At 43.1% G+C, this 22,127-nt stretch overlaps 2 protein-coding genes across 3 annotated transcripts in view; one reads left to right on the forward strand and one right to left on the reverse strand.

Annotated features, from left to right (window-relative positions):
* Positions 1–4,506: 4,506 nt before the first annotated feature.
* Positions 4,507–19,742, reverse strand: LOC124257595 (transmembrane 6 superfamily member 1-like). Its single transcript, XM_046691695.1, has 8 exons — positions 19,362–19,742; positions 16,414–16,615; positions 14,546–14,628; positions 13,753–13,850; positions 13,261–13,368; positions 6,500–6,592; positions 5,467–5,586; positions 4,507–5,095 (listed from the first exon to the last, which is right to left on the reverse strand). The coding sequence occupies exons 1-8, from the start codon at positions 19,558–19,560 to the stop codon at positions 4,877–4,879; spliced, it is 1,122 nt and encodes a 373-aa protein (XP_046547651.1). The 5' UTR covers positions 19,561–19,742; the 3' UTR covers positions 4,507–4,876.
* Positions 19,743–19,930: 188 nt separating this feature from the next.
* The window catches only part of LOC124257598 (probable 39S ribosomal protein L24, mitochondrial), a 53,192-nt gene continuing 50,995 nt past the window's right edge, over positions 19,931–22,127 (forward strand). The window contains exons 1-2 of one of the 2 annotated variants that reach the window (XM_046691700.1): positions 19,931–20,058; positions 21,588–21,881. In XM_046691700.1, the coding sequence (XP_046547656.1) occupies positions 21,630–21,881 (252 nt within the window). In that variant the 5' untranslated portion in view covers positions 19,931–20,058; positions 21,588–21,629. Of the gene's footprint in view, positions 20,059–20,792; positions 20,844–21,587; positions 21,882–22,127 lie in introns of those variants that run through there. The other variant, XM_046691699.1, reaches the window with a different exon arrangement.

Here is a 22,127-nt window from a genome sequence, read left to right on the forward strand (position 1 = left end):
TTGTTGTAACAACTTAATGAGTGAGTTTAATTTACGTCGCTTTTAGCAATATTCCAGCAACATCATGTCAGGAGGCTCCAGAAATGGGCTTTACACATTGTACCCATGAGGGGAATCGAACCCAGGTCCTTGGCATGATGAGTGAATGCTTATAACAGCTTAGAAAATTGATAGATAGATGCCTTTATATTCAGTCATCACAAACTGTGTTAATACATCTCTAGTCTCAGATTCTGTCAAAAATATTTTGTTCAACTACAATACAAGACTTGAATAAATAAAGAGGTTGTATATCACACATCACTAAATCATATGCATGTAAATTAAAAGAATACAATAGATAATATGTCCAGAAAACAACAGCTAAAGACTTACATAATGAAATGCCTGTGAATCTTAGTACATAAAGTCATCCCTTGCTATGTATTATTAAATGAAATGTACCATATCCATGAAAGTTTATTTCCTTTTTAGTGCTATCGTCTGTCACGAAAGGTCTTGGGTGGGTTGGGTTGGGTGGGGGGAGGGAGGCAAATGTTGGCAATGCGCTTTTGAAAGTATGTATGATGTATTTGTCATGTTGGCCGTTGGCCTATTAAAGAAATAAACATATTACCATATATTTTTCACAGGAAGAGTTTTCTACTTTGATAGGGGTCATCCTAAAACTTGAATAAAATTACTTCAAGCAAAAAATCAACATGAAATGCACCTTCTGAAATGCAGTGTACATTGGCAGCATGATAAAAAAACATGGACCAGATTATAACTGACCTGGAAAAGAACTGGAACTGGAGTTCACCAATATTTAAAAAAAAATAATAATAGATAAACAAATTCCATGGACACCTGAAAAAAGCTTAAGTAGAAAAAACAATCTAAAACAAGCAATGCACAAGAATGAACTTACAGTTGTATACTGAGAAACAAATGTCACCCTTTGTGTACTATTACTTTAGTAATATCCAATGGCGTGGGGCACCAATAAAAGGCTTCTTACACTCTAGCTGAGTCAGTGAGGTTGGTCTCATCTACTAAATATTCCAGCCATCTGTAACCACGGGGAATCAAGAGGTGGTTGGGTAGCCTCGTGGTTAAAGTATTCGCTCATCACACTGAAGATTCAGATTCGATTCCCCACATGGGTACAATGTGTGAAGCCCATTTCTGGTGTCCCCTACCATGATATTGCTGGAATATTGCTAAAAGCAGCGTAAAACTAAACTCACTCACTCACAGGGAATCAAACCTGGGTCATCGGTGTGATGAGATAGCACTTTCCCACTGCGCTACCCTGCTGCCCCTTACATACTGTAACCTTGATGGGCACTGAACCTAGGTATGTAAGGTGACTCTGTAACTACCAGGCCATGTAAAACAACTAAAACAAGAAATCATAAAGGGAGCTGATGAACATGATCAAGTATTTAGACTTATGGAAATTTGCAGGGGACAACTTGTTCTGCTTTTGTTTCATTAGTTGAATTCATAATTTGCCAATGCCAAACACTGAGCAATTCATTATCTTCTTTCGTTTGACCTTATAATATAAGATTATGACCTAGTAATACATAAGATATGATTTTAACATAATTAAGATAAACCTAAAATTGTAATTTACAATGAGACGTTTTGAAGGATATTTTACATTAATCTTTTACGATACAAATTTGACAAACCATATATTTCAATTTTTTTAATTATAACAAAACAGTCTACCTCAGCTGGATCCTCTGGTAGGGTTAGTTAGACATATAAGTTATCCGTCTTGTATAATATACTACGTGTCTACAATAACTGAATACGATGTCACATCTGCGAAATCCAAATATATACAAAAACTCACGATTCTGTTAAACAGTGTTAGTGAGTGAATGAACTGATTTTTTTATGCTTTGTATAAAAGAACAGATAAATTCCCATTATGAAAATCTTAATCCACTAAACTGCAAGAAAACAATCTTTGCACAATGCATAACTTACAGTGTAAAACAACTTCGAAAGTGAAAACATTAATTAAATGCAACATTCAGAATATGCAACTGTTCCAAAACTGCAAAAATTTGGAAGCTTTTACTGTGAATGAGCGAGTGAGGTTAGTCTTATGCCACTTTGGGCAATATTCAAGCAATATCATGGCGGGGGACACCAGAAATGTACACATTGTGGTGAATCAAACCCAGGTTTTTTGGCATGACAAGCGAACACTTTAACCACTAGGCTACCCCACCGCCCCTACTATAAGCAGACAGATAAGTGAGTGAGTTGGAGTTTAAAGCTACAATATTCCTGGGTATCATCCTCTTGGCAGTGAGTCATGAACGTTTACCAGTTTCGTTGGCTGCAGAGAAGCACAACAACCTAACAGTCTTTAAGTGAATGAGCGAGTTTAGTGTTATGCCGCTTTTAGTAATATTCATGCAACATCACGACCCGGGACACCAGAAAAGGGCTTCACACATTGTCAGTCTAAGTAAACTAAGGCTCAGTATTATTCGTTACACTGCTATACTGAGTCTAACAAAACCTTGTAGAAGGTCGTGTCAACTAACCTTTTGGACTGACCAATCAGAACACAGCTTACCAAATCGTGAAAGTTAACATTCGCACATACCGTTTGAACCTATACCTACAAAAACTTTCCGCACGATCGCTTCCGAGTGATACACGCAATGAGTAAACAGTTGCTGACAATAGCATTTTTGTCAATATTCAAGGATGTCATCTTGCGAAAATATAAGCAAATAGTAATCATGTCATTAGAAATCCATAAGCGTATAGACTGCAGGTCAAATATATGTGTTTTATGCGGATTTTCGTTTGCTGATAGATCAGTGTCAGCGACCAGGGAAGAGAAAATTCAAAAACTGTTTTGTAAGTCCTGCCGAACCCTAACAAGTAGTTGTTGTCTGATTAGTTAAATCCGTTCGGCCATCTTGCATTTGATTGGACGGTCATGGGTCGCTCAAAGGTTAGCTGACACAACCTTCCACAAGGTTTTGTTAGACTCAGTATAGCAGTGTAACGAATAATACTGAGCCTAAGTTTACTTAGACTGCACACATTGTACCCATGTTGGGAATCGAACCAGGGTATTTGGCGTGATGAGCAATGCTTTAACTACTAGTTTACCCGCCTAAACGGTCTTAGCACCACTGAGGACAAATGTCAGAAATGCTACGGACGCTACTGAAAAGAATGGTCACAGAAACTGACCGATATTTACTATTAAAAAATATAATAAAAAAATTAAGAAAAATTATTATAAACTATTGTTAAAGTCAACTAACTACCTACAACATGTATAAGGCAATTTTACATGCCCACATATTTGTTTGGCATAAAAAACCCGTCAAGATCAAAACCAAAATATAATTTATAGCAATGACCCCATTAAAAATGTGATCAAAGAGTAAAATGACATAAAATTGTAAATATTTATCTTAGAATGGAAGATACTTGGGAAACATGCTCCTTGGGAAAGCGTCCAAGAGTTACCTCCCTTCTCATATTGATCTACCATATTACACAGGATAATATATTTGGCTGAAAGGAAATCAGGCTCACACTTGTCATATAACTGGTAGTTTGATCCATAAACCAAACATCCATCACTTGTTGTTGAGTGGGAGCCTTGTTTCACTATATGAGACAGACTAACACAGACAGCAGACTTCCTCATGATGTCCCTTGATACAGGCCTCAAACATGGTAAATCACATACCTCCTTGTTTCCAAGGAGCCCCATTCAAAACACAGTTAAACAGCCATTAAACACCAAAACCTTAGTAAGCATCCACCATTTCTTAAGCAACAGCCTTGTTTCAACACATAATTGTGTTTACACATGAACACTGCCTTTTTGTGGCTGTCACACCAAGCAGGCCGAAAACATGCCAAACCACTAACCTACTTATGTTGGGTTACGTTTTCCTTGGATAAATGTTAAGTTGGGTGTTAATTTTCTAAACCAAAAAACATTCCAAGGAGCCACATTCAAAATGAAAAAAAAAACATGAGCCAAAAATATTAAGGATGAATAATTTTCAAAATAGTTTGTTTTTGATGTAAATGCTATATCTCCATGATATTTCTGATCCCTAAAGTGTTTAGCGTGGGCTTCTGCTTCAGTTTTCAATCATATGAGTTAGGAATAATCATTAGAAGTGAAAACATTAAATCATAATCATTAGAAGTGACTAAGTCTTGTTCTGAAGATGATGCCGCCATATAGCTGGAATATTGCTAAGTGCGGCGTAAAACTAAACTCCCTCACTCACTCTAAAGATGAAACTTGAATTAAAACCTATACAGTATTGACCATGTTGGCTTGTTGGACATACATTATCCACACCAAGATGTAAAAACTTGAGGTAGACACACATACATACATACATACATACAAATATTTGTAAAGCGCTTTTTATCAATCTAATTGCTCAAAAGCACTATCTGAGTCCACTTTATCCATGTGCAGAGGTGAATAGGTGCGTCTTGAGTCCACTTTTAAAATTTGACAGTTCTGTTTCTGAACAAAGGATGGATGGTAAATTGTTCCAGAGGAAGGGTCCTGCTCTAGAGAAAGACCTGTCCCCATATGACTTAGTTCTAGTTTGTGGTATTTCAAGGAGAGACAAGGCCACTTCATTACTAATCACCGGTACAAACATATATAATTTGGTCACATCTGCTACCTCATCTACAGATACACTGCTGGTTAAGATGAGCCAATCAACATTTATCTAGCATAGATTGTGAAAAAATCTGCAATAAATACTGTTTATCAGTATTCATAAACCGTGGCAGTTTATAAATCAACAGGTTAATAGGTCACTTGGTGTACAGCATATATCTTCTACCCACAAACCAACTTTTATCATGTGGCTTTCTTCTTGTTGGTCTTTGAGGTTTTGTTCTTGATTTGCTTTTTGAAGAAATCCTTGTTTGACAGACACCTGTAGGCCAACAGCTGGGGTACGAAGAACAAGGCCAGGTTGATGAGCCAGAACACCAGTCGGGCGGAGGAGTTCTGTGGGACGCGATGGATGTACGGAGTCCGGTAGTGCAGTGATGCCCCGATGTAGGAGAACTGAGCCTGAAGGGAGCAAAGAGTGAGTGAGTTGGGTTTTACGCCACTTTTAGCAATATTCCAGCAATATCACAGCCGGCGACACCAAAATTGGGCTTCAGACATTGTAACCATGTGCAGAATCAAACCCGGGTCTTCAGCGTGATGAAGCGAACACGTAACCACTTAGCTACCCCACTGCCCTGAAGACAACAAAGAATATTCTAGGTTCCTGTTCCTGTCCACAAAGTCATCTTAGGACTATAGTTGTCGTAAAACTGTGCTCAGATATGCTGTAAGTCTATGTGGCAGTATGAGAGTAATGATCTTAGCACTAAGGTCACGGTAGTAAAAAAAACTTGCTAAATTCCAATATCAAGGGTAGATATCTCATGTACCTGTGCTGCTGCCCCAGCGTGTAACAGGGACCAGTCAGACATCCATGTTTCTCCTGGGTAGATGAGGCCGTAGATGGAGGCGCCATAGTAGGGCAGGAAGTAGAACAGGTACACAATCATCTAGACACAGAAAGTACACATAACAGCCGCAATCAAGTCAGGGAAGAATACATATATATACATGCACACACTAATGTCAGTAGGGTGAACATTAAAAGCTGGATTCCATCAAGAATAAGAAAGTAAAATCACTCATGCATCACTGCATCACAAGAGTCATATTTTCAGTTACAGCAGCAGGGAGAGTTGTGCCCCCTATATTACTACACTAAAGAATATTTTGACATAGGAAAGGGTAAATTAAAGGGTACACCTACAAAATACCGGATACCTACCAGCCATATTGTTTAGTGTCACGTCACACTAACGCCAACCGTAACTCTAAACCTTACCCTAACCCTAAACCTTACCCTAATCCTAAACCTTACCCTAACCCTAAGTAAACACGCATGCTTTCAAAGATGGTGGAAGGTATCCTGTATTCTGTAGTCTTACCAATTAAAGAAATAAAAATGACTAATGACAAACCATCAGCATAAAGACATTATGTTGCCGGGTTACAATTTATCGCATTGGCACTACATCAGCTATATACTGACCCTTTGAAATGTTGACAATGAGGTGCATCAGGTATTTTACTTCTCCATGGAATTCAATGTCTCATAACGAAGAGACATATCAAAGAGAATGCATCTATGGACATCTTGTTTGGGGATAAATATCTCCAAATGTTCAATGAGTGACTTGTCTTGAAACTCAAATTTAGACAACTATGGAAGTTACTTTTGTAAAATATATCAGACATGAACTGAAATAGAATTGCTTTTCTCTGTGAACAGCAGAACCACTAGTCTCTGTATGTGCACTGAAAGTGTAGTAATTGACCTAGAAGTAAAATGGTTCCTTTCCCTGTGGCCCCCATAATGACCTACAACAGAACATCATCATGATACAAGCATCATCATCAACATACCTGTACTCTGGGGTAGAGTGATGGATCAGACATGTATGGCTCGAACTTCTCCAAGTAGTACTTGCCTATTGTCACATTACCACCTGTGGCGGCCTGCAATAAAACAGAAAATCTTATTAAAATCTAAATATTTTAGATATTTAAATACTTACCTTACCATAGGTCTTATGCATATTACCTCAAGCTCCGCTTAAAGAGATCAGACAGTCGTTGATTCGCCATTCTATAGAACGGCCACCTCGTGTATCGACGAGTGTACAGGCAACGGAAGTGACGTGATCTCCCCTCCCGCGCAAGCGCGGTCCATCCAAAATCACTTTTACTGACCAGGTCCGAAGAGCCCAGAGAGGGGAGGAGCATCCAGCGTTGGGAGGGAGTTAGCGCCCTATGGTAAGGTAAGTATTTAAATATCTAAAATATTTAGATTTTAATAAATTTTTAACTTACCTTACCATAGGACTTATGCATATGGATTCGACAGTAGGGCCGGTGTGTCGGGCTCAGAGGACCGGGTCCCACGAAAACCCACATGCCAAGGGAAAACCAGAAGAAACTACTGAATAAGCCAGACTGTCGCAGGAGGCGCCTGGAACAGGAGACAGATAGTAACTAAAGGCAACCCTAAGGAAAACAAATACACCCAAAGTGTAAGTTAACCTGGAGACCAGAAGGTAAGAAGAAGTAGTTACCTAATGGGGTAGGGCGGGTGAGTTGCTGAGCAACCACCAGTGGACCAAGCGATTGAAGACCTTCCACGTCCCTCGGCGGCCAAATCCATGAGTAATGACTAAGCGAAGACAGTAGAGGACTTCCAAAAACAACCCTCCATGATGGCTGGAGCGGTGCAGTTTCTGTGGAGGGCCATGGTGGATGCCAGAGCCCTAATCTCATGCGGATTATTGGCTGTAGGATGAGAGGCAGATCTTGCGCGCATCGTGGCGGTCAGGATGGTAGCACGGAGCCAGAGCGCAAGCGTATTCTTATTAACTTCACCTTTGGCCACAGAAGACAACGGGATGAACAGTCTCTTACGAGACTGCCTCCTGGAAGATGACTTGGCAATATAAATCTTAAGTGCCCTCACGGGACAAAGCAGCTGTTCCTCAGCGTCGTGAGGTCCTAGAATGGAAGACAAAGGAGGGATGGAGAAGACCCTATCCGGTTGTCCCGGTTGTCTTGGCCACGAAATCCCAAAGCAGTCCGAGATGAACAAGACCATGCCGTGACTGCTCAAAACGCACCCTGGTGACATCCAATGCGTGGATCTCACTAACCCTAGCTGCTGTGGCCAGGGCCAAGAGAAAGGCTGTCTTCCTGGAGAGGTTCTCAAAAGAAGCAGTGTCCAAGGGCTCATAAGGGGGACCTCTCAGATGACGAAGAACGACGTTAAGGTCCCAAGCAGGAGGACGGAGCTTTGCCTTCTGGTCCTCCAGCTTAAACGCTTTGAGGACGGCGATGAGTTCTGGCACCTTGGAAACCTTTTTGTCGCACTTGACCGCCAGAACGGAGTTAAGAGCCGATAAATAAGTTCCTATAGTGTTGCCCTTGAGGCGCCCGGGACTTCGAAGAAAGAAGGAACTCTGCTATAAACTGAGGAGAAGCTTTCAGCGGGTCCTTGGACTTCTGTGCACAAAACTTCTCAAAAGAAACCCACTTATCATCATAGAGTGATCTTGTGGAGACTCGATGAGCACGAGCAATAACCTTGGCGACACCCGTGGAGAAGCCCTTGGCCTTCAGCGCTTTTGCAGATGATCCAACCCGCACAGATGAAACCGAGTCGGATCGGGGATGCCACTGTCGACTGTGTGGATGCCTGAGCAGGTGAGGCCAGTCTGGTAACTGTTGCGGACTTCTTTCGGGCGAGGCGGCGCAGATCTGGGAACCAGGTTCTGGCTGGCCACCAAAGCGCGACAAAAAGCAGAGGCGAATCGTCTCTATCCGCTTGACCTTTGCTATTACGCTGGCAACAGTACTGGTGGTGGAAAGGCATTACGCGTCCAGACCCTCCCACGACAAGGACATGGCGTCGACGCCCATGCCGCTGGATCTGGAATCGGAGACGCGCGTACAGCGGAAGCTGTGTGTTGAAGCGAAAGTCGCAAACAGGTCGATCAGAGGCGGCCGTGACTGTGACAAAGAAGTTTGAGCGCTTCTGGATGTAGCATCCACTCTGTTGGAAACGCGGTTTGCCCGGCCTTGAGAGAGCGTCTGCCAAAGCGTTCTTGCACCCTGGGATGTGTCGGGCTCTGGCTGATGCCATTGTCGTCCAGGAGACTGGCCAGCTGGAGCGTCTGCTCCAACAACTGTTTGGACCTGGTCGTTCCCTGATTGTGAATCAACCACACCACCGTAGAATTGTCCGGCGCTATCAGGAGCCTGGTGTTTCGCAACAGAGGCACCCAGTGTCGAACCGCTAAAATGACTGCTTGCAGCTCCAAGTTGTTGATGTGCCATCCTAGCTCGGTGCGGACCACAGCCCGAGGTGGTCACTGGTCGTTGAGGTGTGCACCCCAACCTTGAAGAGACGCATCTACAAACAGTTCGTGATCGTGAACAAACTCTGTCAAGGAGACTCCTGCGCAGATGTTCGACTTCGACAGTCCACCAGCGGAGGTAAAGCGTGGAGATGCAGGGGCAAAGGAACCTCAACTGAAGGTCGTCCGCCTGGATGTAAGGCAACAGGAAGCTGTAGCGGCCGAAGCATCAAAAGCGACCTCTGGCGTCAAGTCCTGGGCTGAGGTGAGGGAGACCTAAGAGGGACTGCCACTCCCTGAGCACGGCGGCTGGGATAGACCTCGGTTGGCGAAACTGACAATCTTTCTCCAGCGATCTAGCGGAATCCTGACAAAGGTCGCAATGTGTCAGGAAGAAGCCTCCTATAAATGTCAGTTCCTGGGGCGGCTCCAGGTGGGATTTGTCTATGTTGATAATCCATCCCAGTTGCTGCAAGAGATGAATGGCAAAGTGCATCTGTTTTGCGAAGCAACTGAGGGTCGAGGTGGTTCATGAGACAGTCGTCTATATAAGGGTGAAGTCGATGCCCCTGAGATGGAGGAACGGGTGATCGGGCGAGGTAATCCAGTAAAAGCTCTGGGGCCGTGGAAATTCCAAATGGAAGCACTTTCCACTGGTAGTGGGACCTGTTGAAAAAGAACCTCAGGTACTTTCTGTGACGGTGGTAAATGGGCACATGCAGGTAGGCATCCTGAAGGTCGAGGCTGGCCAACCAGACCCTGAAGCATAAGCTTGGCTCGTAGCTGTTCCAGGGACACCATGCGGAAGTGAGGCGGTTCCGAAAGATAAAGGTGGTTGAAAACTGCCATGTTGTGAATCATCGTAGTTTCCTGAGTCCTTCTTGGGAACCAGGAAGATTGGTGAGTAGAACCCGGGGACTGTCGGGGTCTAGCACTGTCCCTATAGGTTGTTTGCGTAACAGAGTGTGGATGCTGTCTGCTAGCAGTAACTGTTGGTCTGGAGCATACACACGTGACTGGGGCGTTGAAGTCAGAAGCGGCTACATGGCGATTGGCAGCTTGTAACCGGTCCTGAGAATGTTGGTGACAAGCGGGTCTTCCAGGATTGTCCAATTGGGCCAGAAGATCCCCAGTCTCCGCCTACTGGGGTAGGACGAACCGGCACGACTGGGGGCGGGGAGGTCCCAGTCGTGTTGGGTCGCAACTTCAGCGACCCGAAGTGGGCGGCGCCTCCCCTACCCCTGCCGGGCGTCGAAGGGGTCGGGGGGCGATCCTGCTGGCGGGCGCTGAAAAACAGGTTCGGATCTGCCACGCCACGTCCTCTGCCAGAGGCGTCGCGAGACGGAGTCTCTTTCGGGACGTAACGGCGCTTCCCTCTACCCTTGTAGATGATCTGCCACGAAAGGCCGAACTCAATGCTCGAGCGTGACAAAGAAACCTCCGTATTGGTAAGCTCTGCGTGTTCCTTATACACCTCGGAATGCCGTCATTAAAGAGGAAGCGAGAGGCATAAAGGGGCTCTTAACAGTTTCCTTTTAAACTCTTCCTGCCAAGAACAGGGCTCCAGGAAACCCATCCGCCGAACAACAGTTGTCATGGCCAAAGCCGCCCGGAGGTGCGCCAGCAAATCATGCAACACCTTACCCTGCCATTGAAACAGGGTGGTAAGATGTTCTAACCTTGACGTGTTGTCTTCCGTCAAATCCCAAGCTGCAGCCGAAGTTGCAGAGGCCAACGCTGATACAGGCTTCAACATCCGCTTGAGTTCTGCATCAATGGCCAACATCTTGGAGTCCTGCACTCGGTAAGATGACTGTGGGGAACCCGATAAGCGCTTGAGGGATTCATCATGAGCCGCGCCTCCATCAGCGAAATCCAAACTATGTATCTTGTAGTCCCCTTTGCGTGACTTAGGAGCCTTAATAGTGGTATTGAGAGACAAAGTAGCAAAATCAGCGTCCAAAGAAGCCACAGCATCGGCCACCATCGGGTGAGGCGGGAGGAGTAACTCCGGAGAAGACCGAATAGCCTTCGGGTCGGCCGAACCTGAAGAGGGAGAAGGACAATCCGGCAGTCTGTCGGCAATCCAGTCGAACACAGCAGAGAGAGGGAGGTAGGTGTCCCCATCATCATCATCCTCTTGCAACATTTCCTCATTATAATCGGGAGAAAAATAGCGCTCCTCAGTGTCCTCCCAGGACACGGTAGGAGCAGTAAATCGTTGACCCGAAGCAGCAGGCTTCGGTGGGCGCACCGATGACAACTGAGAAGCAGCACTCAAAGTAACTGTCGGGAACGTGGACGCCGCGGCGGCAGCGCGAACAGGAGGTGACCTTAAAGCGGGACGACGGTATCGCCTCCCATGCATCGGTGATCGTGAGCCTCTCCTATCCTTGGAACGTCACGCGGAGAGCGAGACCTTGAGTCAGACCGGCGACGGCGGCGGAAGTATCCGAACTAAGGCGAGGACTCCTAGACCCGATGATGCTGCCGAGGAGACCTAGAGCGAGATCGTCGAGAACGATGGGAACGCTTCGGCGTCCTGGCGCCGGAACGCTCTTCCATTAACTGGCGTTGTAGGTCCTCCTCTCTAGACACTGTAGCCTTCCTGGGGATACGGTAGTCTGCCAAAGCGTCGAGTTGGCGCTTGCGCTGGCGTGGCAGGCGTCAGCGTCAGCATGCGCCGGCGGCGTCGGCATAGGTGTCGGCATAGGCATAGGCGCCGGCGTCCGCATGGGCGTCGGCGTAGGCATCGACGTTGGTTGAAGCAACAAGCCAGCAACGGGAGAATCAAGTGCCACAGGCGTCGGCGCAGGGACAAAGCTAGGCAACGGCGCTGGAACGGTGCTAGCTTGGGCTCCGCAGCTGCCCGGCAAAGGCGTCGAAGCAACTTCTGAACCTCGGATGCGACAAAGCGTCCGGGTGGGATAGGTCAACAAAGGCGTCAGGCGGGCGCTTTGGCTTCAGGCGTAAAGCAAAGCGAGGCGCATGGGTGGACGGCTGATCTATCACAGGAGAAGAAGCGTCCGACCGGGCGTCACGAGGGGAGAAGACGGGGAGTCCACAGAAGAAACAGGGGAAGACATTTTCCTCTTCCGTTGTGACAAGCGTTTCTTCTTAGAGCTGAGGTAGGCCTTGAAATCTGCGACGGACAGCGGAGTACAAAAGTGACAGAGCTTCGTCAATGGAACAGGCCTTGAAATCTCGGACAGCGGAGTACAAAAGTGGGTGTGGGTCCGTCAATGGAACAGGCAACAGTTCACAGTCTGGGCACCAGGGGCAGATGCAACAAAACTGCCGGGTCATGCACACAAAAAGCTGTAACACACAAATGTGAAACGTAAAAACCTAGAAACATAACCCCTTTCCGACAAAAAAATGGAAGCACCCCTACAACAAGAATGGGCACGCCCAAGTAAGTGGGATAGTCGTGTAAACAACCAAGATGGCTGCCCCCACACTGAGCCGAAAAAAGCGTGAAAACACACACAAATTAGGCAAGAAATAAGAAGGTACACATAAACAAGCATGAAACAGAAGGTGGAAGAACCCTAGAGGTATCAAAACACCCAAACATGCCACGTGGAAAAATCTCGGAACGTGGGGACACACCCCAAACCGAAGTGAAAAAACGAAAAACAACATAAACACGAGGCAGCCAGGTAAGTGAAGTTACTTGTAAATTATGTTCTTCACCCACAGAGAAGAGACATAAGATAGAAAAACATACATACCAATAACTTTAATATCTGAAATCTATTAGTAAGTGTCTGAAAACTTAGCGAAACAAAAACGTCTGACAAGCAAGACGCTTGAAGTAAAAGTGATTTTGGATGGACCGCGCTTGTGCGGGAGGGGAGATCACGTCACTTCCGTTGCCTGTACACTCGTCGATACACGAGGTGGCCGTTCTATAGAATGGCGAATCAACGACTGTCTGATCTCTTTAAGCGGAGCTTGAGGTAATATGCATAAGACCTATGGTAAGGTAAGTTAAAAATTACAGTATATTTTGGTGTATAAAGAACACATGCCCATATTACCTACACGTGTTATGTGTTTAGAATTCCCTTTAAGCATCATCAGTCTCCTGCACTCAGCAATATTCCAACTATATGGCGTCAGTCTGTAAATAATCGAGTCTGGACCAAACAGTTTAGTGAGTAACAGCATGAGCACTGATCTATGCAATTGGGATACGATCAAAAGCCTGACCACACCTTTGTCGGCATGTACTATAAGCATGGTTACAGAAGACCATGATCTTCACGCGTCAGTACTTACAATGAACCTGATGATGGCCAGCACTGATGCTCCTGTGAGGTAGAGGATGAGGAAGATGTCAACTGGTCGGCGCCAGATGCTGGGCGGATGTGGTCTGTTGCTGGTCTCCTGCAAGAACACACACCTGTTACTGCTGGCTAAACTACCGCAAAATTCTGTTGCATTGCCTAATTAGCTTCCGTAGTGACGTGGCTGTTAAATTGGCTGTTTCAGTCTAAGGCAGCTACTGTGATTTGACACCTCTGATTGACCTATTGGAATCAAATAATTTCCAGTCATAGTTGTAAATGCAATATTTATAGAAAGAAAGAACTTCTTTCTCAGCCATTGTCAGTAAACATTTTCAAAATAGTATATGTGCAATTATTGGCTGCAAAATTATGAGTAACACAGAAAACACAAGATCAGTGAAGTGTGGGTTCCTGAAGACACATTCTAACCAAGATTGTCACCTCTACAGAACGAGTATATCTCCATGTTCTTGCCCCTCACCTCCTGTGGCCTTCCCCTAAGGAACTTGGCTGCAGCTATCACTGGGATGATGAGATATGGTAAGTTCAGCAGACACGGCCATCGGATGCCGTGCTCCCCTGTAACAGCGAGGCAAGAACTATCACTAGGAACATACAGATAAGCAATAAAACTATTTTGCTATCAGACACCATGTGTCCCACAATTCCAATACGACTTTTATAATTCATTATTGAAAACTGGACTGCAGTAGAACAGCTCAAGGGAGGGTTGTGAATATAAATCTAAAGCACAGATGACTGAAATACTGTTGAGGTGAGTAACTTGAAAAATGATATTACAGTTCACTGAAAACTACTACAGTGAAATATGCGTACAACGAACATGCTAATAACACACTGATCAATGCAACAAAACAGTTTACTTATTCTCACAACTGGGGAACTATGGTTATATTAGTGGTTCCTTTGAATTCATTATAACAGCGACCCATGAAGGTCTGAGCTAGAATGAACCTTCAGTAACCCATGCTTGTTGTAAGAGGCAACTAACGGGATCGGGTGGTCAGGCTCGCTGGCTTGGTTGACACATGTCATCGGTTCCCAATTGAGCAGATCGATACTCATGCTGTTGATAACTGGATTGTCTGGTCCAGACTCACTTATTTACAGAATGCCGCCATATAGCTGGAATATTGCTGAATGCGCCATAAAACTGAACTCACTCACACATTATAACAGCAATATGCTGTATTTGAATGTGTTTGAGTTAATTAATACAGCAGGACACCATGAGGCTTGCTGAGATCCCCTACCCATCAGGATGCCAGGCATGAAGACGAACATGCTGTGTCCGATCGACCCCGCCCAGTATAGGCCCACCTCCCTGTAGCTCTGGCTGAAACAGTGAAGTAGCATGGATGAAACTTGGCTGCAGCGTACATGAACACAGGCTTGGGAGACTACTATCATTGTACAGTGTGCCTGGTGCAATCACATCTCTCTGTGTATATTTAATCATAGTATTTTTTGAGAAACGAATCCTACCCCCGACAACCGATTCACTGTGATAGTCTGTACATGCAGTTCTCTACAGTATGATACTCAGTCACTGATCCCCATTGTGCTAGGGCACGGTGGGGGAGCCTAGTGGTTAAAGTGCTCGCTCGTCACAACGAAAACCTGGGTTCAATTCCCCACATGGGTACAGTGTGTGAAGCCCATTCCTGGTGTCCCCTGCCGTGATATTGCTGGAATATTGCCAAAAGTGGCATGAAACCATACTCACTCACTCCCCATTGTGCTATGCAGCTACAATGATACAACTTACAAGGAGATGAACTCAAAGCAACCTGATCCCAAGGTTTACAAACCATGAATGCCATAATGCTGAAAATACCCCTCCCCAAGCTAGCCCATTGAAGTTTCTATTTCTATCTGTTATTTAACTAATTGGAACTGTGAGAATGTTTAGTTGGGTGCTTATCTGTGAGTCTGCAGTCTTGAAACAATCTGGGTAATAGAAACAAAAATAAATCTGGGAAATGATAAGCCAGACTCAAAGAAAGTCCTAATTCACAAGTCCCAAAGACATGCATACAAGGAGGAAAGATTTCAAAATTCTTGCAATGGTCACCGGTGGCTGTGATGATAATGAAGGAATCATATGCTGAGAAGGACGTTGATCAACTGATATGGAAGGGAGGTAACTGTTCAGGGTTAGAACTAAACCTAAAAGTAATCTTCAACTATCACTAGCGAGGCTATAATTTATCAGATAGTTACCTATGCTCTATCGGGGCCAGTTGTAATGAACAGAAGGTGTGGAAATGGATATCTAAAATTGTCAGTTTTGCACGTTCTTTCCAACCTAGCAGTATAGCGAGGGACCACTTTCATGTTTTGAACAAAGTGACACGATGAACGTAGATGTTATCTTGGAGTTGAAAAGGGATGATCTCATTTGCAGTATTTGATGAATAATCATTGAAGAAAACTAGTAGTCTGCCGGACTAGTGCAAGTTTGTTTCCATTCGCCCGACTAAATTTTTACTCGCCCCGGGCTTGCAGGTGAGTGTAAAGATCGAACCCTGCTGTTACAGCTTAAAAACACAAGAAACAACAATTACTGAGAGTCATTTTACGCTAATTCTTGGCAATATTCAAAACCAAGGTGGGGGACAACAGAAAAGTGACTGAGTGAGTTTAGTTTTATGCCACTTTTTGCAATATTTCAGCAATATCACAGCGGGGGACACCAGAAATGGGCTTCACACATTGTACCCATGTGAAAAATGAAACACAGGTCTTCAGCATGACGAGCGAATGCCTTCACCACTACGTTACCCTGACAACAGGAAAGAGTTTTGTTTGAAAACTCATTGCTTCAAAACCAAAGAGTTACTCATTGCTCCTACAAAAGACTAGAATGTCATAAATAAGTTAAATGGGTTGATAAAAATCACCTATGTCATTTAAAGTCTTTGACCAAAAATGTTCATAAAAATGTTTCTTTGTTACCCATGTTTACAGTTCATTTTGCTTGTGTAGTGACATTTAGTATAAAGTCACAATGGCCATTATTTTACATGTGCATCTTATTTAAACCATATGTGCTCTGATATAAACAACCCTGAAACCTGCCAAGTGATGAAACTATAATGTTATATGCTCTGAGCCTCACCCCCAGGACTGCGCTGCCAATATGGTGAGGTACATGGCGTAGTGAGCAACGCCATCCCAGTAGGAGATCATTGTCCCATAGGCAGTCTTCAGATACGGCTCCCCATCCTTCAGGTAGAAGGCCATAAAATCAGCGATGATGCCATCATTCTCAAGCGCAATGACAAGATCGATCACAGAACTGAATGTGAAGATGCTGAGGACTGCAACAGACATACAGATTCATGCTGTAAACATACAAAAGATTTAAACAAACTTGGTGTCAGGTGACATACAGATATGTGCTGTCACATAAACAGGATTCAAACCAACTTGGTGACATACGGATACATGCTATTACATACAAAAAATGTAAATAAACATGTTATAGTTTTTTTATGCTAACTGACAATGTACAAGCATCATGTAATACAGAACAGGCTTTTCTTACTTCCTGATGTAGGCAGGATGACGACAAACACAAAGGCTGAAAAGTTAATGCTTTGGCTGTCAGTTTAAACTATGTATCTTGAGGTCGTCATTATGAATCAACAAAAAAATTCATAAAAGAGCTAACGAGGCAAGGATTAATTAATACAGCCAGTAAGCCTGCAAGCTGATTGAGTATAACCATGATTACCATCAGGTAGAATATATGTGATCATGGTGACAGCTTCATTAATTGTGGTGAGACTTGTGTTGTACTAGTATGTCAAGAGTATGGCTATTAACTGTGGCAAGTCAAGTATCCCTAATTTAACATTAATTATATCATTATTAACATAGCAAATTATCTACTTTTTGCAGATGTGCAAATGGTCATTGTTTAACTGTGGATTTACTGAGGGTAGGCTTGGCGTGAAATTAAGCGTGGAATTTTGGAGGACGTCTCCCATAACAAGATCATTCCTCTGAATTTTCATATCAGCATTTCAAATTGACAGTGCAAATATTCATTGTGAGGCTTTCAACACTTTGAATACAATATTTGCACAAACAATGTTACAATCTATCCAATCCAATGTACCCAGAACAAAGTAAACATTCAGAAATTTACTGTTACCCTAAACAGCAGGAAAAGTCCATATTCCTCAACACCAAACCGATTCTAATGTTGTTGTTCCGTTTGCCTGATTATGAGTGACACTGTGAATCATGAAATATTTGCCACTGTCATATTCTCATCTCATATGACAGTTCCGATCAAGTACATGTGGAAAGCGGAATGGACTCGGTCTAAGATTTGTTTCTGTAGTTTGTTTCATGTGTATCAGTTGAAATTGATGTGGAACACTTATCAAATTAAAATTGCCCCAAACACAGTAAGTAACAGGGTGTCAGTGCAATTTACTAAACAATTAATTATAAGTCTTTTGCAAACCACTCACATCACATACAGTACAACCAGAAATTATTGAGAATTTAAGATTGTAATTTTTTATATTTTTTCACTCATTACTCACATATTAAATGTGAATATTAGCAGAACATAACTCCAGATTCAAAGACAGGTGAACAGTTAGTATTTTGTCAAGTAACCATGGGCAGCAATGCAGGCTTCAATGCGGTGGGGCATACTACTGCTCAAAGAAGTTAGAAAGTCGTGGTCCATGCAGTGTTCACGAATAGCGTCTGACCCTCTGACAAATCCGGCAGATTCGCCAACGGTCAGACAGAAGTCTACAACCTGCCGGCCCCAGTGTCTGACTGTATATTTCACAATGACTTTGACTGAAGTTGTTAGATGTGACATGTGACACTTGTTTGCTGTTTATAAATCTTATGTTTGTTAATAATTTCAATGTCAATTATAAGAAATATTAAATCTGAAATGTGTTTAATTTAATTCCATGGGTCCTGTACATTTTCAATGGGTCAGACAGACATCTGAAACTTACAGGACCCAATGTCCTGTGACTTTGAAACACCATTCGTGAACACTGCCATGCTGTCCCAATATCGGACCACTTCTTCTTTCATTTCAGCAATATTTGTCAGATTTTTCTTATTGACACTTTCCTTCATAAGTCCCCAAACATTTTCTATTGGATTTAGGTCAGGGCTACAGCTTGGCCAATCTAATGATGTCTTTGTTTGGGTCCGAAACCAGGCCCTTCAAATACACAGAGGGGCGTTTCCCCTAACACAGATATGCCGCCCCACACGTTAAATTTCGGACTGTACATTGGGCGCTGATACAAAGGTTTTTCAGTTTGTTTGGTCCAGAATTTCAGTGTATTAGGAAACAGCCACACAGAACTTTCATCTGTGAAAATCACATTGTCCCAGTTAAAATTTCTATGCTGTAAACACCAGTTCAAATTTCGCTCCTTTTGTTCAGGTTTCATGATCGGTGATGGAATTCCTCAACTTTTCTGCCAACCCATTGCATGCAGCTCAGTTCTAATTGTCTCCTTACAGACAGCCACAGTTCCTCTATCAATCATATCCAGCCTTAAGTTTTCTAAACTCCTACGTTTGTTTTTTAGAAACAAAGAATACCAAGCCGCCTCCTGTCACCGACAGTCAATTTTCTGGGCCTACCTGCACCTCCCTGGTGCTCAATGCCATATCCATTTGCAATATTTTTCAAAACACGATAAACAGTGGACAAAGGGATGCCTATTCTACTTGAAATCACTTTAGCTGATCTGATGTCCTTGTTATAATACTCTAAAATCAACTTCCTCTTCTCTAAATCATCCATACTGAGGATCACTGAAAATGTCGTCTGCTAGCAAGTAAACAAAAGGTGATAACTCTTCACAAACTAATGAAAAAGGATTAACGGAGTTGTCTCTCTTGAATGAAACCACGCACTTGATAGCTGGTCAAGGTTGTTTATACTAGAAATCCAACTAAACATATTCCTAGAATTCTCAATAATTTCTGGTCATACTATACATAAACCTTTACTCGGTGTAAAATCCTTTTAAATACAATGTCCTTAAAAACGTCATGCAACCTTACCATAGAAAAAGGAATCGGTTTTCTGTGGCCGATACTTGACAGTGAGGTATGGGATAAGCGTCACGAATATCAAAACCAGAACTCCACAAAGAAGTATGAGTCTGGGGTCGGTCATGGAAGACACCTTGTTCAGCACGTACGAAATTGGGATTGCTGTTAACGAGGAAAAGAAAACAGCAGTCGGGCCAGAGACACCCATTTTGAAGTTTTCTGCAAAAGACAAGCTTCAGGTGGTAGTTGCAGTCAGGTGATTTGATGAAAAATAGGTGACTGTCCAGAAAGGCGATCAGATATCGCAGTGACAGCGATAAATGCCTTAACAACACGAGTGTGTAGTGTTTTTGATAAGAGAGTCCCGGAAGTAACATTAAAAGCGAAGTTTATCTCCCCTGGATGCGTTTCACGCGAGTGCTTTCTTTTAAGCTGGGCCCCGTCTCTGATATTGCAATAAACCACATTGTTGCGCGCAATGGGATCCAGAAACCAGTTTAATATGAAAACGTTCTCAACTTTTAAATGGCTTTTTCATTTATGTGCGCAACCGACCATGTTATTTTCGTTGAATTCCGTATAGACAGGGGCCTGGTCACGTTTGATCTCGCTACAAGTACTAGTTCCTGTTTATCCAAGGACATCAGCACACGCATGTTTTTTTTAAACAGCGCATAAGATTTGGCATGGTTTATTACAAAATTTGGTAACTATATCCATAAAATATATAGAGGAGGGTTTGCATGAAAGTAATTAAACCATCTTACATGTTCTATAAACAGAGAATTATGTTAGTGTGAGATAAACACTAACGAATTGTTGTTCATTACACATGTAATGATAAAAGATCTGAAAAATCCTATCATTCCGTTGAGATTCGTTTGTTCTGGACCTGTTGCGCACTTCCTTTACTTGAGACATATATCTGTGGTTGTTGATTAATCACTATATCTAAATGATGTTGGGAATAAAATTTGCTTACTTTCTCATATTGACCAGGCCCTGCTGATTCAACTTGATACGAGTTCAGATTTGTCTTAAGTAGTTTCAATTTTAGGAATTATTCAAATTACTGTAGTCACTGCATTTTGAGAAATTGTGTACAGAACCGTAACCTAAATCCATGGATAACCTTGAATCGTGGATTGTGGTAATTATCATGCTGTCTCGTAAATTAAGTCTTGTATGACATCACTAAGCTATACTTTTGATGTACACATTTTGCCACGCCTTGCTGGCAAAAATGTTCGAATCTCTGCATAACATGTAAATACACGAAATCTAATTGTCCAGCACTGAGATAAATAGCCCAAGATCACTAATGCTACGAATACCAAATTTTGGTTTTTTCAAAATGTCAAGTCAAAAAGGTACCATTAGCACCAACCTTCTCTCATCTCGTCATCTGCTTTCCCAGTTGGCAATGCGTACTGCAATGGGCTGTCGTACATAGTCATGTATAGTAACCGACTATGTAATCCACTAGACAAGGTGACGTCACATTTTGAGTGCACACAAATGGGTGATGATTGCAAATGGCTTCGGTAAACAAACGTTTCATGCACGAGTGGAATATTAGGCATTTTCAATTTGCTGAATCAATGAATAAAATAATCAGTGTGTATATAAAATGAAATGCTTTTAAAATAGGATTTTCACCGCACTTCCCTTATATCCATGAATCAGGGTTACGCGAGTGTACTGACCATTTCAAGGAAACTAGTTCAGCCCCATATACCCTATATCACAGGCTACTTTGGGATCTCATCAAAGCTTTTACTCTTATATCATTTATCTCTCCACTGATCATTTTGCAACAAGTAAGAATGCAGTGGAGCCAAATTGTTATAGACCCACTTGTTCATACCATGCTACCCATGAAGATCCGGGTTAGAATTGATCTTCAGTAGCCCATGCTTGTCATAAGTGGCAACTAACGGGATCGAGTGGTCAGGTTTGCAGACTTGGTTGACACATGTCATCGTATCCTAGTTGAGTAGATCGATGCTCATGCTGTTGATCACTGGATTGTCTGGTCCAGACTTGATTATTTACTGATATACCTGAAATACTGCAGAGTGCGTCATAAAACTAAACTCACTCACTCATTCATGGTATTTCATTGCCTTGGGATTGAAACCACTGACCTGCTCTCGAGACAGACACTGTCCACTAAATGTTGTTTAAGCTGTATGTATGTGGAATGTGAAATTCAGATGTGTTTTCATCTTGCAGGAAGTGATCATAAGGGACGACAGCAGCAGGGAATCTCTCATAATGAGGCTCACCGTGGTTGCATGCAATTATTTCAAGAAGTATGTACAGCGAGAGATTGCCAAAGCATCAGGTGTGACAGTTAGAAAGCCTTTCCAAGGTTTTCGAGACATTCGAAAAAAGAAATGGTATTATGATGAGAACCGGCCATGGACAGCAGCAGCCAGAGAAACTAACATGTCAATCAAACGTCCTACACATGTTGTAGTAGAGCCCATATCAAAAGGGAATTGGAAACTATTCAAAGGAGACAGGGTTAGTAAAAATATTACTTTTTTATGTGTCAAGTTTTCATATACCCCATCTGGTTCCTACTCTGAGATAAAACTGATCTTCTGTAGTCTTACTTGTAAAAGGCAACTAAATGGTTTGGGTGGTTGGGAATAGTGACCTGGTTGATTGGTTGTCAACACGTCCTCGCTGCTTGGAAGTTGCTCATGAGGTCGACCACTGGTTTACCTGCTCCAGGCCACCATGACACAGCTGAAGTATTGCTGACTG

Source organism: Haliotis rubra, unplaced genomic scaffold (assembly GCF_003918875.1).
Source record: "Haliotis rubra isolate DU_JTF1 unplaced genomic scaffold, ASM391887v1 Scf668, whole genome shotgun sequence".
In the NCBI taxonomy this organism is placed as follows: domain Eukaryota; kingdom Metazoa; phylum Mollusca; class Gastropoda; order Lepetellida; family Haliotidae; genus Haliotis; species Haliotis rubra.

Coding starts and splice junctions, on each gene's coding strand:
- LOC124257595 (XM_046691695.1), bottom strand. CDS start 19,560: ATGGGTGTCTCTGGCCCGACTGCTGTTTTCTTTTCCTCGTTAACAGCA. Junction 13,369..13,752: donor TTAGGGGAAGGCCACAGGAG/GTGAGGGGCAAG, acceptor GTGTTCTTGCAG/GAGACCAGCAACAGACCACA. Junction 5,096..5,466: donor ACGCTGGGGCAGCAGCACAG/GTACATGAGATA, acceptor TGCTCCCTTCAG/GCTCAGTTCTCCTACATCGG.